This window comes from Colossoma macropomum, unplaced genomic scaffold (assembly GCF_904425465.1).
Source record: "Colossoma macropomum unplaced genomic scaffold, Colossoma_macropomum, whole genome shotgun sequence".
Taxonomy (NCBI): domain Eukaryota; kingdom Metazoa; phylum Chordata; class Actinopteri; order Characiformes; family Serrasalmidae; genus Colossoma; species Colossoma macropomum.
Window position 1 is genome coordinate 7,968,925 of NW_023494796.1, and position 23,466 is coordinate 7,992,390.

Genomic DNA, 23,466 nt, shown 5'->3' on the forward strand with positions numbered 1-23,466 from the left:
ACACACACTAATTGCAGCGTTGGGCACGTCACTGCTGTAAACTGCAGATTTTTTCCAGTCGAGACAAAACAATGGCAAGATTACACCCACACGCAGCACATTATATAGTCTTTAGGGATTTCATCACTTTGGTTTTGGTCTCGTGATAGAGGGGGGGCGCGAAAGACCGCAGGTCACGTAGCAACGAGGTTTCGCCAGGCTAGTAGCGAACGAAAAAGGAAAAGAGACAGACGAACATTTGGAGACGAATGGTCGCATTTGTAAGCAGCGCAGTTGGTTTCCTGGTATGTTAAATCTGCAACGAGAGACTGTCAAACAGTGAAAAGTTGCGAAGATGAAGTCGCTTCTCTTTCTAATTTTCCCGTTCCACCTTAAATGGTGCCGCTTTTACATTCGGCGCCTCAGTCAGAATTTAAGGTGGAACCGGAAAGTCGGGCAAGAAGCTGGCGAAGGAAAAGCGACTTCAGCCTCGTAAAACACACAGACATTTAACTGATCAACTTCTGAGGAAAAGTTTTCTGGTGGAGATGGAAGAAAAGCGGCTATAGCTGAATCTTACAGCAGAGCGAAGTAAATCTGCGCTCTTGTTTATATTGTTTAGCCTAAACTAGGATATTACCACACACTGAGACATACTGGACATTAAATGTTGCGGCTCCCAAGGTGGTTTGATTTTTGTTGAAAGGACAAAACGGCTCCTCTTATCATTTGTGTTGCGACTCCTGACTTAATCTGGCATTAATGCAGAGGGAGCCGGTCGGATTTCTCCTCCAGTAGTGTCTTTGTTGTGTGCCGCCACAGACTGTCCGGGCGCTGCACTTCCGCACTTCCAGTTCCGCCTTTTGCGTTCCGTCAACATTACGGTATAAATTAAATATTTAGAAAATCGATTTTTGACATTTATGAATCGATTCAGAATCGTTCACGTCCGCATCGCGATGCATCTAATAATCGATTTTTTCCCGCACCCCTACTTTTGACCATATTGTGCATCGAGATTCTTTTTAAAAGATGGTTTTGTATCATTATGGGGACCCCTTTAAAGAAATGCAGTGCACCCACACAAACAAACAAGAACCCACAACACTCAACTTACTGCATCTTGCTGTTTATTAAGGCGAAGTAAACAGTGATCTACAATAGAAGCATCATAAACAGACATAACTCTTCAGAGACGTCTCACCACACTGAAGAATTAAAAAAAGAAATTCAGTCATTGTTATCAGACCTGGAACCATCTGGCAACAACTGTACGTTCTGAACATTCAACATGAAACAATTATCATAAACTACAAAGAATTACAGTGAGGAAAACCTGGTGTAAATTACAGTGAAGTATCCCGTTTTAGTTTTTCGGCAAGTTACCAAGTCAAACAGACGTGTCGATATGGTTACAGCTACAGTCTGACACCAATGAAGGCCTGTAAAACAGGGGACAGGGCTTTGAGCTCACAGTGAAGTTAAAAATAAGTGACATCCTGTGGTAAGACTGAAGTTGTCTGGTCATTAAAGTCATTGAAAGTGGTATGTTTTTGGAATAAAACCATTTATGAGCCATTAAGTTTGCAGTAACCTTTTGAACGTTTAATGTGTAGCAGTGGAAGTTAGGAACTGCAGTTACAAACCCAAAAATACATTAAAACAAGTTTAAAGTAAATAAAAACAAGTCAATCTGACACTTCATTGAGCCCTCATCACTATTATTTACCCAAGCAGTGCCTCAGGCAGAAACATCTTCACAGTTTATTAGGTCCAGATAATAACAAAAACAAAAACAATAATAATTCTAATCTTTTGGTTCTGTCTACGTTTTATTGTAGTTACTGGAATGTAAAGCTGCACAGAATAGTGACAAAAATCCCATTCAGTCTGAAGAGAAACTGTAATGCACCTATGCTTCGATTAGCATTGAGTGTCCAGTTTAAAGTGCTACTTTCGAGCTTGACTGTGTTGTTGTGGCTGATCAAACTTTATAGTCTAAAAAAGACAATAAATCAGCCAACATGCTGTCGTACATACCATTTAAATGTCACTTCAAATTCATAAACACATCCTAAATTTAAGCAGTTTCTCTTCAGGCTGACTGACTTCTGTCAGCATTCTGTAAAGCTGGTCCAACATAGCAACAGTTGCTACGATGAAGCAGAGCACAGACTGATCAGTTATATTATACTGTAATCAATGGAACGCACAGCTAATAGGAGCAGAAACCAGAAAGCAGTATTTTAAGTGTTTGACCGCTAATGGCGCCCCCTTGTGAAACATTTTCAGCCTGCTATACGTGAGTGAGCGAGTGAGTGAGTGAGTCAGGTCCGTGCTTCGCATCTACAAAAAACTGGTAAAAAAATGGTAACATGTACATAATTTAATAAACGTCTCCATTATTTAGATCCTTTATAATGAATCCTAAGACATGGGAACTTCCAGCCAAACCTCTTTGTGTCTTACACAAATAAAATGAAATGAAAACAGTAGCAGTAACACTTTACTGTGAGGTGCTGGTCATAAGGCTTTATGACACCTACATAAGCTTGTCATGACAACCGATATAACCCTACTTAACTGTTTATAAATGCTTATTCCAATAGGCGTCATTCGCTATAAAGGTGACATTCGCCGGTTTTGATCAAAGTGAGCTAAAGAAGCCTTTATGACAGATGACGCCTATTGAAATAAGCATTTATAAGCATTTATGTGGGGTTCTGTCAGTTGACAAGCTCATGTAGCCTTATAAACACTCCAGTAAAGTGTTACCATAGTAGTCAGTCTTGAGTACTAGTGGGAAGGATTAGTTATACATGTGGAGGAGGGGTGACGTACTTTTATGACAGAACGTCTATGTTTATGAGCGATTTGCACGAGATAAAGAAATCTCTGTATGAATCACACACTTCCATTACACCAAAAAAGTCCCATAGGTGATACATTTGGCTGCTCACAAGCAGAAAGCATGTCCAAACATTTCATTGAATCATAATTTACTTTACTACCTACTGTCTTACGTGAATACAGTGTGGTATTAGCGTTGTTATTAGCATGGGAACTTACAGCCAACAGTCAACACTGCATGAAATCAAACTTCTTTCTGGCACTTTGCATGCTGTCGTACACTTAAGGTTGACATCAGCATGATTCGGGCCACAGAATGCAAGTAAATGATTATGAAGCCTCCATGTTTAGGAAAAACCACAGGAATGTTTATGAGAAATTCTGCTGACAGTGCAGATTCTTAACTTTCGATCTGGACCACATTTGTGTTTGGAAGTAGAAGATACATTTTACTACGATGTGAATCTGCTGGAAAGTTATTGCTGCGTGCGCAGTCGTGTTTTGTGGAAAGAAAAAAAAAACATCGCTTACATGTGTGGTGGGCGAGAGGGGAAGTCACCAAATTTCCCACTAGCACTCGATGGGTGCTCCTCCCCTATTCTTGGACAGCTGATGCTCGTTTGGGGAAGAGCTCTTACAATAACACTGTCGATCTCTGGTGTGAGAAGAGAGAGAAGGACACTGGCCTGTCAGCCACACGCTTTTATCATCATTTATGGCTCTTCCCCAGACCGGAGCCACAGATCTGCTAAGGTTCTGTTATTGCCATCAAAACAAGTAAGCATTATTCTATTCAAATAGTCAAACACCAGTGATAACATTAGACCTCTAAGGGTTAAATCAGTGTGCTTGCCACTCACTCTTGACTCTTACTTCAACAAACAGAGTTCAAGTCATTTTTAATGGGCGCTTTGGAATGAAAGTTGCCACTTAGTTCACACTCCCTGCACTACAATCACCACATATTGCACTTTAAGGTAGTTAAAGGCAGTTCAGTGGAAGTGAGGCGTGAAGATCAGACCGACCCAGTATATTTAGAAAAGCAAAGGAATGTTAAACTTTTTAGCAATGTTAAGAGCCACACTGGCATGAGAGTGATTATGATTAATGTGATTTATAGCTGTTTATACATAGTGCAGTCTGTAAGCAACTGGAAAGCAATTTGTTTGGCTCTGCACTCTTCTGCAGCTAGATGAAGCACCATCTGCAAAAGACTAAAACTTCGGTCGGATGGGTGTGTCCCTCCTTAATGATCCAAACTGTTGATTTTAACCCCCCATAATGTTTTAGCAATTTTCTTTTCAACCTACTTAACTAGAATCTTTCTTGGGTATTCATGCTGAAAGACAACAGATTCCAAATGCTGCAGTGGTGCTCTACTTCCATTGATGGACAGTGTGGAGAGAGAGGTGCAGAAACAGATGAGCTACAGTAACTATAAACCTACAAAGTGCACCTATACGGGTGGCGTACCTGTAAAAAGGCTAATGAGTATACGATTTCATAAACGCCCTTTACTTCATAGTTAATGTTTCATTTCAAATCCAGTTTGCTGAAGTACAGAGCCAAAACAACAAGAATTGTGCCACCGTCCTGAAAGGAATACTCCAGCGCTTTGCAACCTGATCTCTATCTGCGAAGTCTGCAGTGGATTAATTACCATGGACTATAAATTTGATATGTTTCCCAGTACTTAGGAAAGTACCTGCCCAGTGGCTTCTACTACAAGTCTTACAAAATGACCAGGAAGCATCTCACCCTTGGGGTCAGTGTTTTATAGAATTTCTTGTCTTTTGTTGTGAGAGTGCACAAATCAGACAATCAGGCAGAGAGAGAGAGAAAATCACTGCTATCATTCTATACTACAGTGAGAACTGCTGAAGCACTTTACTACAAACTGGCAGGCTGAGGTATAACTGTGAAGTGAATGACTTGAAGTTCTGGTTATTAAGGCATTAAAGGTATAAATGCATTTGCCAGTATTCCACAAGCAGCTTCTCCATCACCACACAAACATCTCTTTACCTTTTGCCCTCTCTGCAGCTCTCTCACTGGCTGTTGCCTGAATCACTCGTTCATTTACGTCACAGACAATCTCACACTACAGGACTCTGAGCATTTTCAGGGGTAAAAATCAAACGTTCGAAAATATCAGGAGCTTTGAAGCTAAATCTGAGGGCTAAAGATGGACTCACTTCCCCATCAAACTATCAGCGCCATGAGTCGCTTTAAAGCGAGCTCCCTACCTGGGAAATCGCTTCAGATTGTGAACATTTTTAAAAAGGGCCAAATCATGAGGCAACAAATCATGCAATATACGCAAGACCTAAGTAGGCTTTTAGTTTTGAAATGTCAAAATTATTGTCTGTGGTGACTGACTGTATGTTACATACATGCGGCAGATAGAAGTGAGGTAGAAAAACACTGGAGTATTCGTTTAAAGGCTGCATTACAAATGTTTATAATATGCAGAATGTAGGGTAAATCTCAGAGGTTAAGGGCATTTTAGGTGTTGAGCTGGTCATTAGTCATCTCTGAGAACTGCAGCTGAAGGGGGGGATCAGTAGGTTATGGCACAGCGGAGGGATTTGTAAATCGTGATGTAGGCAAAGTAGGAAAACCTTGAGGGCGCATATTAATGGATGGATCTCAGGGTAAAAAGGCTGATCCAGCATCAACTACCATTGTCAATACAGTGCTCATCAGGACTCAAAAGTTCTGCACATGTTTGTGTTTTCTCTACGCTAGCACACCCAATTCAACTCATCAGCTGATTATCAGACCCTTCTTGAGCTGGTGGACTAGAGTAGAGTAAACACAGAAATGTGGGATAGGTAACCAGCGCTTTAGCAGTAGCGGATCAGCGCTTTTACTTGCTATATACGAGCCCTGACGTTGTTTCTGTTTAAGAATCCGGTCGAGGGGTCAGGTTGTTCTTTTTGGGCTGGAAGAAATTCTCCACGATGGCGTCCACCAAGTTATTCAGCTCAGCATTCAACTGATTCAGATCACTAAGAGAGAGAGAGAGCGAGAGAGAGAGAGAGAGAGAGAGAGAGTGAGAAAGAGAAATTGCTCATGAGAAATATTTCCTGACCATGAGGAAATACGTGCAGCACATGTTCAGCATGTCTGAAGAGTCTGGTAGAGAAGAGAATGCAGAAAGCTACAGAAAAATCTGCACTGAAATTGACTTGAAATGAAACACCTCGTTGGCTGAGAGAGAGAGAGAATAATTTTAACACATTCGCTGACCAACAGGACACACACTGACCACCTGGCTACAAACTATGCCTTAGGAGTTTGGATACTATGACTGAAAGAGTGTTTTCCACACATAGGTTATACTTTTTTTGTGGTATGCTCACCCACCCTAGAATATTTCAGAACAAATGACTACACATTAGAGAAGCATATTATGGTCAAGTCAGCAGACATTATTGAATGAGATGAGATAAACGTGATCACTTTAGTGCACCTTAAACCCATGGACGGCACGTTTTCTGACAACTGACAATCATACAACTTGACGGTCAATCACGACAGATGGAATCTATCGGCGATTCATGATACTATCGTCAATCAGCTCAACCGCAACACACAAAAACACACCTGTTTCCTGGAGCAGCACACAGCTCTGTGTAGTACTTGATTTTAGGTTCTGTGCCGCTGGTCCTCATTGTGGCCACGCCCCCATTAGCAAAGGTGAAAGTGATCATCTGACTGCTCTTACTGGTAGGAAGGATCTGAGAGAGAGAATTTAAGAGAATTATTAATTTTTTCATTTGGTTTTTTTTTTTATATAAACACAAATGGTCCCTTCTTAAGAACGTGATGTAAGTTATTACTGTGTAATAAATACTTTACTGGAAAAAAAAAGTCACCACAGTAAGACCAAGTCTTACATCAACTACTTCTCCTGAATTTCAAAAAGATTTTACAGCCTAAAAATGGCTAAAACTTCTATTTTGTTTTGGACATCCGCTCTGCCAGCAGGGCGGCATTTCACAAAGCAAGATTACTCAGTTAGCCAGATAACTCAAGCCCAAAGTTCAGGAGAGGCCCGAGTTCTCCTCTTATTGAACAGACTTGCCGTTGGACTTCAGTTATCTGGCTAAACAGAAAAATACTTCTTTGTCAATAAAAAAAATACAGAAAGAAAAAAGACAAACAAACTTAATTAATACTTATTAATGCTAATGAAGCACTTACAGCCTTGTTATCGGGCTGGTTGCTGTCATAGCCCGTTGTTAGATCTCTGACTGCAGTGATGGCGAAACCCCGACACTCTTTAGGGTACGTCTTCTCCCCCTCATAGTTCCTCAAACGCTCAAACAGCTGTTTGATTGTGTTCTGGTCGTGGCAGATAAAGTAGGAGTTCTTCGTGATGTGGTAGCCATACCTGGATTAGAGAGAGAGAGACAAGGAAGAGAGGGAGAGTCAACGTGTGCTGCGTGCATCAAATAAACAAACACTTATCACACACACACAGATTTATTTGCAGAGTTGCATCTGCACTGTATAACTGACAACATAGACAACTTTTTTTGTACTTTAAAAAAATAAATAAATAAAAAAAAAAGGCCAAGGGAAAGAGAAAACAACTGGAACTGTTTGTTATACTGAGTTACTCCAGTGTTGGAAAGTTGGATAAAACTTTATAAGAATGGCTTTGGTAAGACATTCTCCAAGTCTCATTACAACACCCGTATTGTTAAAATGTAACAGTTGTAGTTTAAAGTCCTGTAGTACATTTTTTTGAGTGTTCTTACTGGAACAAAATAGTGGATGAAAACAGTCAACTTCATATGTGTAAGCTTCCTACTGGCTGCCTTTCAAACCTTCTTTGTTTATAATTGGAAGGCTGTGAGCAGGATGGGATCATACAATGGGTTTTATGAGCGTGTGCCCAGGGGCCCAAGCCACTAGAGGGCCCCCTCCAGCAAATATGAGAAAATCTAAACGCCTGTTTTAATTTGCAGTGGCAGTAAGTTTAACAGTGGCACAGTGAAAAAATGAATTAATGTGTCACTGTGTTTTGGCCGATCATAATCCTGACGCTCTCCATGTCTTTCCTCAATGCCCACTTAGTTTCTCCTGCAATCACTGCTTAGTAACAGTTCCACTATCTTTCATTAACTTGGTAAAGATTTCATTTTTAGCAGTGAGCTAGCGTCCCTGTGAGTGTACTTTGAATTTGAAGCTCCAGATGTTCAACAGATGTGTCTTGGGACCCTGTAAAAGTGAGATCTGATACTGGAACAGAGTAGAGGATGCCCATTTCTAAAGCCAAATATAAAATTTCAGCCATCTGAGTTAAAGAAAAAAGTTGCATCATCCTTGTCAGCAGTGATCTGTGTGATCACAGAGGTGGGACATAAAAGGGGGAAAATAAAATTGTCTGCAGCTGCCGTGACTGTATGCTTTGGCTTGGATGCTTGACGGTTTGGGTTTTTAAGTTCGCTGCTGTTTTATGTCTTTATGTACATTTCAGGAGGAGTTTTCCTTTAAACAATTAGCATGCGTGACTTACTCATCATAGACAGCTTTCAGTTGCTGGGAGAGGGAGGTGTTCTTCGTGGCAAGGTAAGAGACCAACTCTCCGGCAATGGCTGCTGCACTGACCCCATCCTTATCCAACACGGCTGGACTGCACATGTATCCTAGGTATGACATTTGATAATAAGTTATTACACATCTGAAAACTTAAGATTATACTGTATTTATGAATATGGTTGTCTGAAGAAGCTCAGCACATCTTGACAGTTTGGCAAACCATTACTTCAACAAGCTAAACATTCGTACAGAATGGTTGGTTTTATTTCTCCAGAAGTTTACAGAGTGCAGGTCCCTTATTATTAACAACAATAATAATGTATTCTGCTTTAGTTTCAGATGCACGTTTGCTGGTGTCTTAGTGAAGCATTTGGTAAACATTAGTAAGGTTTTTTGTTGTAGTCATACCGATAGCTTCCTCGAAGGCAAACAGTACAGTCTTGCCCTGATCCAGTAGCTGCTTAGCTCTGTTCCCCATCCACTTAAATCCTGTCAGAGTCTCCTACACAGAGAAAGAAAGAAAGAAAGACAGAAAGAACGAACGAAAGAAGGAAAGAAGGAAGGAAAGAAAGAAAGAAAGAGGCGGTTGGTAAATAGTATCATACCTACACGTACAACAGCCATAACATAACTGTTTCCAACAGTTAACCAACACAGTAGTGCTGCTCCTACCTTCTTATGAAGAGTAGGGCGCTGCTGGACCTTTAAGACATTCATGGGGATGAGGAATGATCTTATACGGTTATACAAGTTACGAAATTTGCTCTGATCAGTTTTATCGCATTTATTTTTGACCAGAGGAGGATGGGTTCCCCTTTTGAGTCTGGTTCCTCTCAAGGTTTCTTCCTCCTGTTTCCTTGCCACTGTCGCCAAGGCTTGCTCACTGGAGGCGTGGACCCGGATTCTTTGTAAAGCTGTTTTGTGACATCATCTGTTGTAAAAGGCGCTATACAAATAAATCTGACTCTACTTGACTTGAATTTTACAGTCCTGGGATTCCACTGTATTACACAGAGACGCACAGTTTTTTTCCCATTATTTAAAAATTGCCCTTAACATTGTGGTAAAACTTCATGATGAATGGACCAACAGAAATGGTCCAACATTACTTTAAATAAACGTTTTCTTATATTGATTACATGAAAAGTAAAGTATGTGTTTCCTTATCCTGTAAAGTTACCATTTCAGAGATACAAGGTTTTGTTCCAAAACGTCCTTAGAGACAGCACTGATCCCATACCAGTAAATAATGTTCAATAATGATCAACTATCAAAAGAGAAAACACAAAAAATAATCTGATCCAATTTTGTAACAAATCAAGTCAAAATAATAAATCAGAATTTGTATCATTATCAACCAATACTCAACATTTCCATAACGGCATCGGTCTCAGAAAAGAAAACATAGTTTTGTGCCGTCTCTGTACAGAGTAATGTAATCGTAAATACTGATATTGCATCAATATTGTGCGAGTCTAAAACCTCACAGTATTATGGCTTTATGGCTCTAAAACACTTGATTCAACCGAGTTACTCACTGGGTAAAATCAGAGGTGATAGATTGGGGTACAATGTTAAACACTGTAGAGTAGTTGGTGCTACAAGACTAGAACACACACACAGCTTAATTCCCATGGAGTCCACTGTGTGGAGTCAAACGCCAGGCGTACCTCAAAGTGGAAGCCTTCTTTGAGCGCAATGGCACGGAGGATTTTGGAGGAAACCGTGCTGGCCAGCATGTAGACGTCTTTCACCGAGGCCTTATTCTCCCCCTGCTGCTGCTTCCAGCACTGGAACAACCACCAGCCCAGCAAGGCGCCCAGTTCATTACCAGAAAACACCCTCCACTCACCACTGAGAGAGAGAGAGAGAGAGAGAGAGAGAGAGAGAGATGCTAGTTTTACTAATATTGTTATGGCTCATATTAATTCTAATTCAGATAGAAACAGTCTACTTTACTGGGCTTTGGCACTTGGCCTTATATTTACTATAGAGATAGGGGCAGCCATGTTGTGCTGATAAAACCTTTTCAGACTTGCACATTTAGCCATAACTACATGTGTGACAGCCATAACAATGAGTCAGTTTCACAACAGCATTACAAACCAACACGCTAATGCTGCACCTATAAAAATCCTCACAGCTGGATCTACTGTCTCCATTATTAGAGTACAAGCATGAAACAGTGCTTTTCCCATTGCCAAAACATTTTAGACAGCAAGTTCAGTAACGCATCAGTACGTACATTTGACTGAAAGAAAGGTTGGGCGGAAAATCTAATTTCCACAGATGAAACTGAGACGTGTGGTGTCCAAACTGACTCTAGAAGTCAATAGTCATCAAAATCCTTTCCGTAAATACATTCCCAAAACTTCTCTCTGCTTTTTATTAAGTTGAGCTATTACTATTAGGTAAACGTTGCTTTGTAGCCAAACACTGCCTGCATGCACACCACGTAGGTTAAACTACATTACATTCAAGATTTATGTCGACTGTGCCTTAAACCTCATCAGCAAGTCTGCACGTCTTTAATGAAGAGCTGGACGTGGTCTGAGAAGGCTGAGAGATGTTCGGGGGTGGAGCCTATTTGCAGAAAAGATCTGGGTAATCTTGACCTTGGGTTTTGTAGCTCCGGTGCTCAACTAAAGGAAAACTGGGACACCAAACAAGTCTTGGCTGATTAACTAAGTTTTGTCTAAATGGAAAACTGTGTAAATTAGATTTTTTCCCTAAACCTTTCCTTTAAATGCTTAAGTGAAGAAAATACCTCTGCGAAAGAGAATCTGAGGATGGTAAACCATGCTGCCATCCTGCTGGTGGTTAAATGACCTGTTGGCAGCTGCATACAGTCAACAACACAAGCAGCCCACATGAACAGTCACTAACCTTGGCTGTTTCTCAGCCACAGCCAGTCTGTCTGCGTCTGGGTCATTGGCAAAAACCACGGTGGCTCCCTCTCTGTCTGCCAGCGCAAACGACAGATTCTATACACACAAACACACACATATATGGTTATTTCATGATAATGTGCGAGTTTGCCAGATAACTAAATCAACTATCATTAGCTGCGCTTTACATTCTTTACACTGTTCAAACTTTTCATAATGAATGGACCAGTAGAAACTGCAATATTACCTAGAATAAAGTCTTATCATATATTAACATACGTTCTCATCTATGAGATATAAATATAAATATAAAATTATTACTAAAAAAGGTTCCCCTTTTAAACTAAACGAAGTATATTCCTATATTCTCAATGCCATTTTTATATAGCAGTACAATGTAGGTACTTATACACGTACAATATGTACAATAAAATAATCATTTAAAAAAGTGAACAAATCCCTGCCATAGAGCTCTGCAACACTCTGAGAGTTAAAATGCTCCAGCATAAAACAAAGCAGGGAGATTTACCAGGAATTTCTTAAACATTAATTTTTTTTAATCATGTATTCATGAACATGCATCAACCATGCATATCATGATATAACAGTGCTTAATGTGGAAGTCTGAACTTTACAGTAACGTTCGTTTATCCTCCGCAGTGACACTAATTTGTACTAGTGCCATAAAGGCTTTTCTCATTTTAAATTAGTATCAAGCCAACAGTTTACACCATAAAGCTGTAGCCTACATACAAACACTCAGTAGGTTTTACAGTGCATTTTCAGCAAACATGGACTTAATATTAACACTGACCTAATATAACAGAACGTAATGGGATTAGCCTTTTTTTTTAAATCCAGCAACTATACCTTCCTCTAAAAACTTAGCATGCAGTAAAGAGCGAGTTAACAGCATGCAAAAGCTTGTTTCCCATCCAGGGCGGCGCCAGAGCATAACGAATTGGGAAGCGTATGATGGGGGGCAGTGATAAGTTAAATTAGTGAATTAACATGATCTGAGGCAACATCACATACATAACAATAACAGGATAGACCTAGCCTCATTCCTGCCTGGCCAGCTTTCAAGTCCAGCAAGTCAACTATTTTCAATGGTGACGATAAACCATCACACAAAATCTCATAAGTTATCAAAGAAGGATCTTGCAATTTGCTAGCTAGACTTTATTCACATTTTTAGTCACATGCCTTTGATTTTCGATGAGTTTAACAGGCGACGCAGTGTGCGACACCGCCATTCCCGAATGCTACAACTTTTCTCTTTGACTTGGACAATGAGTAAATATGATTATGTGTATGCAATGTATACATTCCCCTGCACAGCACAGAGGCATATTGTTATAAGCAAAGTTATGACTATAAAATCTGTATTTTAGTAAAGGGGCTTTGACCACCCTCTGCCGTGCTGTAGCTACACATGCTGTGAATGGAGGTCTGCGTCTCCTGGAGGAGGGACCGTTTCACATGATCAGAGCATAACAGTGTAGCAGGAGCTTGTAAAAGCTGTGTTGATCTGTGTGTCTAAAAAATCTCTGATGAAACTGCAACTTCTTTCATTAAATTTCACTAACGGTGTTTAAGAGTCCATGAAAACATTACTGTGACTGTTTAATATTGCATTTAACAGTAAATCACTGAATACTGGCACATCGTCACAATATCATCACATTATATTTAAACGTACACTTCATATTTAAGCATGTTTATTTTTCCACATATAAATATAATCTCAGACATACAAGGTTTCCTTACAACAGAAGCCTCATGGTGTGTCAGAGTATGTGAGTGTGTTTGTACCAGCACTCCTGCTCCTTCCTCAGGGTTGGGGTACTCCACAGTGGGAAACTCAGGATCAGGATCTTTCTGCTCTTCCACAGCGTAGGGAGGTCTGAGGTCAAAGGCCTTAAAAGCAGCCTGGACAAACACGTGACCCACACCATGAACTGAGGTGTGTACGATCTTCACCTCTGAGCTCTTGTTCACCTCCCTGAGAGCAGACACACAGCGTGTTTACGTAACTGTAATTTTGCATTGTGTTCTGTTACGTCTGGTTTTTACTGCAGTAAATTCTTCAGTAACATCTTTCCATTCCAATTAACTTCTATGACTTTCTTTTATATCTTACAATAAGGTAAAAGGCTGTAAAAATGCATCAACACATCATGATGTACTGAACTGAATGTGGCATCAATTTTGGAATGTTAGAATCAAAAAAGAATAAAAAAGGAAAAAAAAAACATGCAATGTCGAGCAAAAGTCAGAGGCCCTTCATTTTGTTTCATTTCCATTAATTGTAATTATGTAATTATATTTATATAGTGTCAGGTAAATACAGAGAAAATACATGTTTAACTGAAGCCTCAATAACTAATTTTAATATTTATTTTCCAGTATTTATTGTGTCCATTCTTTGCCTTCATCACAGCTTCCATTCTTTTCAAGAGACTTGCCTTCAGTTTTTCAAGGAAATCTGCAGGGGTTTTCTTTTTTTCACACTTCCAAAGTTCAGTCTTAGAACTTGGTTGCATTTTCTGCTTCTGACAAATCCAAGTAAACCCAAACACATCGAATAATGTTGATGTCTGGACTCAACTAGTGTTCTGGTGCAAGTTTTCTTCTTTTTGTCTATTTCCTTCTCTCAATAACATCTTCTTGACAGCTACACATCCTTTCAGACTCATAGTGCTGAGTTGTCTTCTCACAGTGGAAGGATGGACAGAAACACCTGAGGATTTTTTCAAATCTGAAGCAGAAGTGGAGCTTATTTTCTCCTCTTTCTCAAAGATGAAAAATTTTGATTTTTTTTTTTTAACTCTAGTTTTGGAAATTCCTGTTTTTTTCCCCACTTACTTTCCTCTGACTTTCTCTGTTCTTAAGCAAGTGGAGTATCTTACATCTAACCTTCTCAGAAACAGCACCTTGTCCTTTTTACTGGACATTAAATAAATGAGGGATGGTCTCTGGACTTTTGCACAGTACCATAAGTTATTCTTACTGTCCGTGTCCCACTGTTGTATCGTAATAATCATAACAAAATAACTGAAATCATGATTTCATAATGCACCGAGTCATTTCATAAGAGTGTGACTGTGTGTATTCTGCAGTCCCTGAAGTGCCTGCTGTGTATTCACCTGTGACAGCAGTGCTGTTGTATTGACTGAAGGTATTCTCTGTGAATATCTTGATAAGGGTCTTTAAGGAGGGGGCTCTTAGAAGCTGTGTTTGTGTCCCAGGACTCAGGCCAGGGCTCTAGATTCTCTTCGATGGCTGCTGCAATGCCCTTATCGTGTGGGGGGATGATCTGAGCACCATTTTCCCAGTAAACCTAAAACACACACACATGCACAATGACTGCAGCTGCAACAATCAGTGAAGAAAGTCAATTAGTAAATTAGTCAATTATGGAAAACTGTGAAAAAAGTTCACAGGTTCACTTAAAAACAAAAGTACTTTTAAATACTATAATGTTTATTTGTTACAGGCGGGTCATTCCTACAGATCGCAATACACTGTAATACAAAGCAACGCATTGATACTGTTTCATAAAAAAGTGCAAACTAAATAAACAATGACTCTTGAAAGAGTGGCAAGATGTACCTTGTATCCATTGTCCTGTTTGGGATTGTGAGAGGCCGTCACCATAATACCAGCACACAGGCCCAGATGAGACACAGTGAAGGGCTGAGAGTGAGAAAGGGAGGAAAGATGGGAAGCAAGAAAGAAAAAGAAAGAACAGAGATTTTTCTAACCATTAGCTATAACTAGCATTGGCTGCATGTGAACTACAGATATTTAAATTAGAACCTCAGAACGGTTAACAGTCTGAGCTGATCTGAAAACATCTTTTTCACATGGTTATTGTTTGTATTGCTTTAATACCTCTATCCAGAAAACCCTCTGCTGCCTGTGTGCATGCACTGAGCACATGATCAGGTGGTGCCAGCTCTCTGACTAGTCACCTATGATTGGCTGGCAGATCAGAATTCAGTGTTTGGAGGGCGTGAGGTCAGTAGAGCAACAGATTTTATGGGAGAGCATGAACAACCCCAGCTATGAGAAAGCATTATTTTATGTTTGCTTTTTCCAGCTGTCAAGTCAGTGGCAGCATGACCTCCTATCAAGATACAGCACATACATGCTTACAAAATGGGTAAGTGCATGCAAAATGTGTTATTAAGATGATGTATTATTAAGATAAATAATATAAACCATGTTGATTTGAAAGATGCAAATAGTAGGAATGGAAAAATGAACAGTATATTCAATACGATACACAATTTTTTTAATGCACTAATACACACAACAGCCACTATATTTATAGATTAAGCATTATCCAGATGGGACTAGTTTAAATGGGGGGGTGGGGCCATTACAGAGTGGTACACTGGCATGTTTATGGCCAAATCGCACAGCACGAAAAAAACTCGGTATAAATGAGATTCGGGAGTTTTTTTACAGGAGGATGTACAGAGATTTACACACAGTCTTCACCCAAAAAAGTAGAAAACAGATAATGTTAAAACATTAATTTACCCAATATTTTGTTTACTCTAACCCTCTGTTTTTCCTCTTATGTGAATGCACTGCCATTAGCAATAACTTTTTGTCTGTATTTTAGCATGTTCTGGGTTAAAAGCATGAGACGAGACAGTAACAGCGCATTTTGGCTGTATTTTAGCCACAGAGAACTCAAGTGAACAGTTCTTTGAGTGTACTTATAAAACTCTTTCCACAGGTTATGATTGTATTTTCTCTGACATGTTGATGCGCATGGGATGAATACAACCTGAGGCTATTTTTATGTTTCATTTTACAAAAGGTAAAAGGCGTCCGAATCTTTACTAACGCTGGAGCTGCAGCCCGTAAACATTACTGACACAACACATTCAGAGGGGACTAAAATCACTGAGAAACAGCCGTAAAAATTCCATTATCCCACCTCCTCATGTAAAACTAATCCCGTCCGAATAAGGCTTTAAACTTACTGTATTTCTTTTAATGCCAAACAAACCACAGGGGTGGGCAATATGTCGATATTTATTATAATCATGATGAGTCATGACAAATGATCAATATGATAAATCACACTGTGTCACAGTATGCTTTTCTGAGTCATGGATCTCGTCTACTGAAAGAACACTGAGCAACTGCATGTTTCTTTACAAAGAGAGCATAATTAGTGGGGCTGTAGTCAAGACCACCTTTGTCACAGCTGAGACAATAGAAAAAAAGGTCTCAAGTACTACAGCGCTAACAATTAGTCCAGTTTTGTGCAGTAAAGTATCAAACACTGAATTAAAAAAAAAATCACTGGACACATAGTTTGTGATGGTAGTCAGTATTTTTATTTATTTTTTTTTAAATCCTACATTTTTCTTTCATTTTATTTTCAACCTCTCTATTCCTTAAACAAGCTGTTTTTTGTTATTGTGCCTTCAAGACTGATATAGCTACAAAAAAGCTCTTCTCTGATTGGTTGTCCTGTACTGTGCCTTATTCAAAAACACTCCTAAATCATCAGTGTGAATGAGCAGGGCTAAACTATGCTGAACAGGCAGATGTATGTACATGAGTTGGTTCTCATGAAATCACAATGATTTTAAAGTGGGCTGTTTCGTTTCTGCAGCTTAGTTTCCATATACAGGCCGTATGGACTGGGTAATGAATGGTATGTTTTGAAACAGTGTTTACAGACCACTCCATAGAATATTTTTATGGCTTAAATTTTGATTTTAGAGCTACTTTAAAATATTCCATTTTCATGCTTCCCCATAAATTACTTTGCTCAGATCAATACAAAGTCAAGGTCGGAAACACTACTGATGTAGACGACTCACTGAGAGTCAAAGTGCAGCATAAGCTAAACTCAGAGGGTCAAATGTTCAGACAGTATGTGTGCAAATGATGACAGAGCTGATCACTGGCAAACAGACACTCTGAGGGAAGCTCACTCTTAGGTAAGCGTGCCACTGCATCAGTGGTGGGCAGTAACGAAGTACATGTACTTAAGTATGTTTTTCAAATGTATGAACTTTATTAATGCACTTTCTTTGTGTTTATTTTTTATTTTACTTTCCCTCCACTACATTTTAAAGTAATCCTTAGCAACTGTAATAAATAATGGTGTGTGGGGGGGGGGCCGGTTTTAAACACATGCCCAGCAATATTCTAAAAATCTGGAGAGAGACAGTAAAGTCTGAGGTAGCGGTGGGCATTGTGGCTAAAATACAATATCACGATACTTCAATACATTTTCACAATACACAATATTATTTTCTGATGTTTGATACATAATATGGCCAAAATTACGTGGACACCTTCCCACCTAATCAACTTATTTGACATTCCATTCCCAAATCATGGGCATTAAATTAAGGTGGTCCATTCCTGGGGCTTTAACAACCTCCACTCTTCTAAGAAGTAAATTATTAAACAGAAAAGTCATCAAAATAACATAACAGGCAGAACAGGTAGAACAACACACAGCAGTTTTACTTCTGATACCTTTAAAAGTATAAATATAAACAGAAAACTACATTTTAAGTAGCATTTCAAAAAGGATCTCTCTACGTTCAGTCAGGTACTTTGTCCACTACTGCACTGCATGAGCCTCCAAAACACCTGAAAGGGAACAGAACTACACAATCTAGTGCTCTTCCTGCTCTAACCACCTGATTCAGCACATCAGCTCATTATCAGGATAATTATCAGGTCCTTCTTGAGTTCAGCGGAGACACTAAAAGTGCACTAAGGCATCATCTTGTGTAATGATCTGAGGGCGGTGCTTTCATTGCAGCAATTGTGGAATGTTTAAACTGATTCATTCTTGATTCATTCAAGATAAATTTCCACTGCTTGGGAGCCTCCAAGCTTTTAGAGTACGTACCACATACGGTGTGGGAGTAAAGGCCGAGAAGAGATAAACAGGAACTCCTCGGCTGATGAGGACGGCCGCAGCGAGAGAGGCAAAGCGCTTACTGCTGCCCCCGCTGGCCGTGTGCTCGCGGGCATCAAACCCAATCACCACGCCACGCTCCTTCAGGTCCTCAAAACACTGCTCCAGGTACCGACAGAAACCCTGAGAGAGAGAGAGAGCGAGAGAGGGAGAACGTGTTTCAACAACCTGGACCCTGAGAAGTGCTACAAGTATAACTGTATTAGGTTCTGGAGCTCAGCACCTCAACAGGTGCTCAAATATGGACTCATTAGTGAAATTACATTACAAAATGATTAAATTATTAAATGTCCAGACACCCATCAAAAGTCTGCAAACATCTTTTGATGTGCTTCGTATCAACTCTTCGCTTTACGTGCACTGAAGTGTCTTCTTTGGTATGAAGAGCAAGTTTTTCGTTAATAATTTGACAGTTCTGTTTTCCAACTTTTCTGTTAAAAGCACACCCTGAAACTTTTGGCCCCGGTGATGATTTAAACAGCTTTGAGTGCTGATGAGTGCCAACTTCACAACAAGGGGATTAAACGCAGGGCCTTTGGCCTTATCTCCAAACTGGTACCGTCACAAATATTTTCTGTGATACTGCCTTCTTCTACATAAAAAAGCAGTTTTTACTGTGTCACGTTATTGCAAACCAAGAAAGAAAACATCCTTAAACGTATTATAAACAGGTCACAATGAGGTGAACTCAAACTTTTGATGGGCAACGTATGAACGGATGAAGGACAGTCATATCTCACACATCTCTGTCATGGGTGATGTCACCTATGTGGTCTGAACTGGTCAGGTTTCTCTTACCTATATGGGCAAGAGTGGCCGTGTTAACGGCCAAGATTAATCAGTTAAAAAAAAAGTCAGTTAGGATTTATCTTCTCGATAAATCAGTAATAATTAGTCTGCATAATACATGTCCTCCTACTGGGCTGTCTCAGAGTAATAAGCAATGATTAACCAATTTATTTACATTTTTTGCCTCGTTATTTCTTTTTTAATGAAGTCTGAAGATTTTATAGCTTACAGTAAAGTATTTTGGAATCTTTGAAAAGTTCTGCATGGTTTGATTTTGTTCATTTAGGTCTATTTTTATTGTTAATACAGTATAGTATAGTATAGTATAGTACAGTATTTGATTGTCAAAATAGTCAAATACTCTATACTAATATGATCAATAATGGCAGTCCTAGCATGCATGCATAACAGTTATATTTTCACATGTGTAGTCTGTATAACAGTGCTGTCTCTCACCTGTGTGGTCTGTATGATGGTCAGGTCGTTCATACGAGACACTCCTGGGCCCATGGCGGCTCTCAGTCCGGCTGTGCCGAACTCCATCCGAGCACCAAAACACTTCTTCAGCTCATCCACAGCTCCATTCTTCACCATCTCTCGCACGCAGGCTGCTGTCTTAGCATTCTGTTTACAGACACAAAGCAGAGTCAAGTAAGAATAAAAGTTACTGCATAACCTACAGGGCTGTTCTTAAACAACAGGACCCAAGAGAGACTGTATCATGTTAAATAACATCATGGCTGTAGATCATCAAAGCAGAGTGTTCTCAAGTGTTCTACTGCTTTTGTACAGAAGTTTTTGAAGTAAGGAAAAAAGCTAAGCAACATTGTTTTTAATGCTGGTAATTTCTCCAGCCAGAAAAAGTGCTTCCACTACAACATAAAGAAAGTAAAAAAATGAAACACAGCTGGTAAAACATAACATTTGTAACACAGTGTACAGCTTAGGAACAAACCAAACCACCTTTTTCAGTACATCTAGTTTTCTATTGTAGTATTATACTTAGGCATGGTTGACATTTAACTACAGCTCAGAGTAAAGCGACCACTGTTGTTATTAAGCAACCAGCAGTCAGCAGAACTGAACAGGTACAGGTAGAAAATTATGCTGTTATCAAGAAAACATTTTTTTTCCTTGTGTGGTTCGAACTAACCACATAAAAACAAAGTATAGCATGTCAAATATATCCCCTAATAAACTCAGTACAGCCCTCATTCTTGGCTTTCGTAAATCCTGGGTCATAGACAGGGGTAGACATTGCCTGCTGCCCAGTGCCTCTGGTCACAACATTTCACACTGTGACCAGTATAGTCAAGTGGCCACTTGCCTTACAGTTAACTGTAACCACCTCGACAGCTGATGTAACAGTGTAGTGACTGTGGTGGTCCCCCTGCTGATCTGGCCCACCTGGCATTATAGATGCTGTTCCACTGGGTGGAAATTTGCTAATATGAGTCTATAAATTATGGTCTAAGCTGTTACATAAGCTGGCATTACACTGAGAGGCTCTCACTGCTGTAGCTAAACAGTACCCAATGATGTAACCTAGATCAGATCATGTCAGGGTGGGCCAGATCAGCAGGCAGACCACCAGTCACAACAACAATTAATGTGAAATTTCTAATAAGTAACCCCAGTTTGGTTTTTGGTACTCAAGGCTGCTTAATAATTCTAAACAAAGTGTATTTATGATAAACATGTCATCTCTCTGAGATCTAAGCTCTAATGAGTTTCATCACTAATGTGTTGTTCACGTCTGGCAGGCTTGGTTGACCAGCACCATGTGGGACAATCGGTCTCCACTTTGCCCAGCCTGCATTAAGCCACATGAGGCAACAAAGCTGAGGCCACATTCATCTCATAGCCATAGAATCAGACGGCCGATGGACACACAGAGTGGTTTGATGCGACATGCTCAGTTCTAGAGAAACGTACTGAGTCAGAATTCACAGTGGCGGTTATGGGAACCAGACATCCACCTCTAACAGCCTTCTGTGAGGGAGCTTTTATATTAAATGCTCATGAATACTCCGTATGAATGATGTCTGAGCCATTCATTTACAGCAGCTTTGTGATGCAGCTTTGTGTTTTAATCCAGTCACGGTGGAGGGATACATGTAGGGTGGTCTAAGGCAATATAGTCCCCAAAGAAAATTATTAAATTATTTATAAATTATTTTTTTCAAATTTATAACTATTTGACCATCATCAATGTTAGATATAATAACTCAGAAGACACGTGTAGGTTCACTGGTGGTTTGGGACAGAAAATGAAATGGATATATTTGCACTGTAGACACTGGGCTCACTGGTTCCTATCAGCACCACTGAGGAGAAATCTGAGCTGGTAAGTTTCTCTACAAATGAACATCTTCACATCAGACCACTCTGAATGACTTTCTCAACCACTGAATTATGCAGAAATTTAGAAAAATCGGTGGAATTCCCCTTTTAACACTATTACCTCATTAACGCAAATCAGCGCAAGTCACCAGATTTCCTTCTTCAATTTTGGTTAATCAGTTGCCTTCCACTTCCGTTTACAGCCAATGAATGAGTCTCACGTGTCCAAGCAGGGGGAGGTGAGTCCAGCACAGCACGCCACTCCAATTACTACAATAACGGGCTACAACCACTACTGCATTTTACTACTACTACTACTCCTCTTAAAAAAGGTGGTTCTTAAGGGTTCTTTAGTAAAGGCAGTAGTTCTATTTAGAACCATGAGTTCTATACAGAACCATTCCATGCTTAACTGCTTCTTTGCAAGGTGAAATGGTTCTTCAGATTGATGGAGAATGTGCTGTATATGGTTCTACATGGAATCTTAATGAAAATGGTTCTGCATAGCACCGGAAAGAGCACGATGACAAGCTTATAACAGAAGAAGAACCCCTTCTGGTGCTATACAGAACCACTTACAACCATGCACAACACATACTCCATCAATCTGAATAACCACTTCTCTATGCAAAGAACCTTTAAAGCATGAAGTATCTCTATATGGAATTCACGGTTCTAAACAGAACCAATCCCTTTACTAAAGAACCCTAGAAGAACATTTTTAAAGTGTGCTACTAGAGAGGTTCCACTGAGATTCACCCCTTCGTCCACAACTACGGACATTGTCCAGTCAGAGCGCAGTAACGCTGCAGTACTCAGCTGTGTTGTGAAACAGGCGCGCGGCTGTGCAGCAGAGCGGTGTTCGCCCGAGGATGCGCGTGCTCGCCCGAGGATGCGCGTATTCGCGTATTAGTCACATTTACGTGCAATTTAATGTAGCCTGACGTTAAAAAGTGCCCACCTCCGAGATTTTACTGCTCTTCGGCGGCTCCTGCGAGGTCATTTAAAGCCTGCGTTGTGTGTGAAAGCAAGAACTGTTACGGGCTGAGGTTAAAACCCCTCTTAAAGACCAAATCGAAGCTCATCTCCAGCTAACTAAGCTAGCCTAGCTAACCCGTTAGCCAGACGAGGTAGCGTCGCTAACGTTCGAGCTAACCTGGGTTAGCTAATTCGCTACATGACAGGATTGACAGGTAATCAAACCGTGACGTACCTTGTCAAACTCCAACCACTGTCTGACGGCGCTGTCCAGCCCGAGGTCCCCGGTGGAGCCCAGATCGTTCTCCATGTTTCTGTGAAGAAGTGAAGACTTCGCTATCCGGCTCAGCCTGAGAGTCAGAGGAACTGGAGCAGCGCTAGCCGCTCCGCCTGCGGTCTGTCTGCATGAGGGGGCGTTTCCGAGTGGCCTCGCAAGCAGAGTCGGCAGGGAACGTCACCGAACTTTCAAAATTCTTTCCCGAAATGCAGTCGTTGCGGTGTGAACGAAGTCATTCAGAGTGGTTTTATGTGAAATGGCGTGTTGTAGAGAAAGTCATTGACTCTTTACAGTGGTGGTGATAGGAACCAGGGGTCATGGTGTCTGCAACACAAATATAGCCATTTTATTTACTGTCCAAACCCACCAGTGAACCTACACGTGTCGTCTGAGTTTTTATGTGTAATGTTTATGATGGTAAAATAGTGAACAAACTGAAAGAAATACGTTTTTGGGGGGCTATTTACCTCTGCATGTTAAAATAAATTGTTTAACAAGACGTTTTAGGCATAAAACTATTGTATAACAGTATCTTAGGCATCAGGCAGCGTATTCATTCCCATTTTGTGTAACAACTTTCTGTTAGGGAGATTTAAATGCATTAAACTTTTCAGACGTCTGGTTCCTATCCCCACCACTGTGAACAATTCTGTTTTAGTACTCAGTGCTGTCAGTGACTTTGGTTGCATCTTAACCATTTAATTATGTAGAAAATTGGTGTAGTTCCCCTTTAAGGGGGAGCCTGGCCACTTCCCGTGTCTCCCATTGTATCAAGACCGCCGAACGCCAGAGGGCGCCCGCGAGAGAGTCCTCAATGAATGGAGGTGAATGGAGCC

General features: G+C 40.2%; 1 protein-coding gene across 1 annotated transcript; it reads right to left on the minus strand.

Annotated features, from left to right (window-relative positions):
• Positions 1 to 1,092: 1,092 nt before the first annotated feature.
• Positions 1,093 to 22,735, minus strand: pgm2 (phosphoglucomutase 2). The gene is made up of 13 exons (XM_036583742.1): positions 22,589 to 22,735; positions 19,489 to 19,656; positions 18,175 to 18,366; positions 14,886 to 14,969; positions 14,420 to 14,613; positions 13,086 to 13,275; positions 11,269 to 11,366; positions 10,053 to 10,236; positions 8,791 to 8,884; positions 8,360 to 8,489; positions 7,039 to 7,228; positions 6,439 to 6,572; positions 1,093 to 5,840 (listed from the first exon to the last, which is right to left on the minus strand). Exons 1-13 carry the CDS (start codon positions 22,661 to 22,663, stop codon positions 5,735 to 5,737), a joined length of 1,839 nt encoding a protein of 612 aa, XP_036439635.1. The 5' UTR covers positions 22,664 to 22,735; the 3' UTR covers positions 1,093 to 5,734.
• Positions 22,736 to 23,466: the final 731 nt, after the last annotated feature.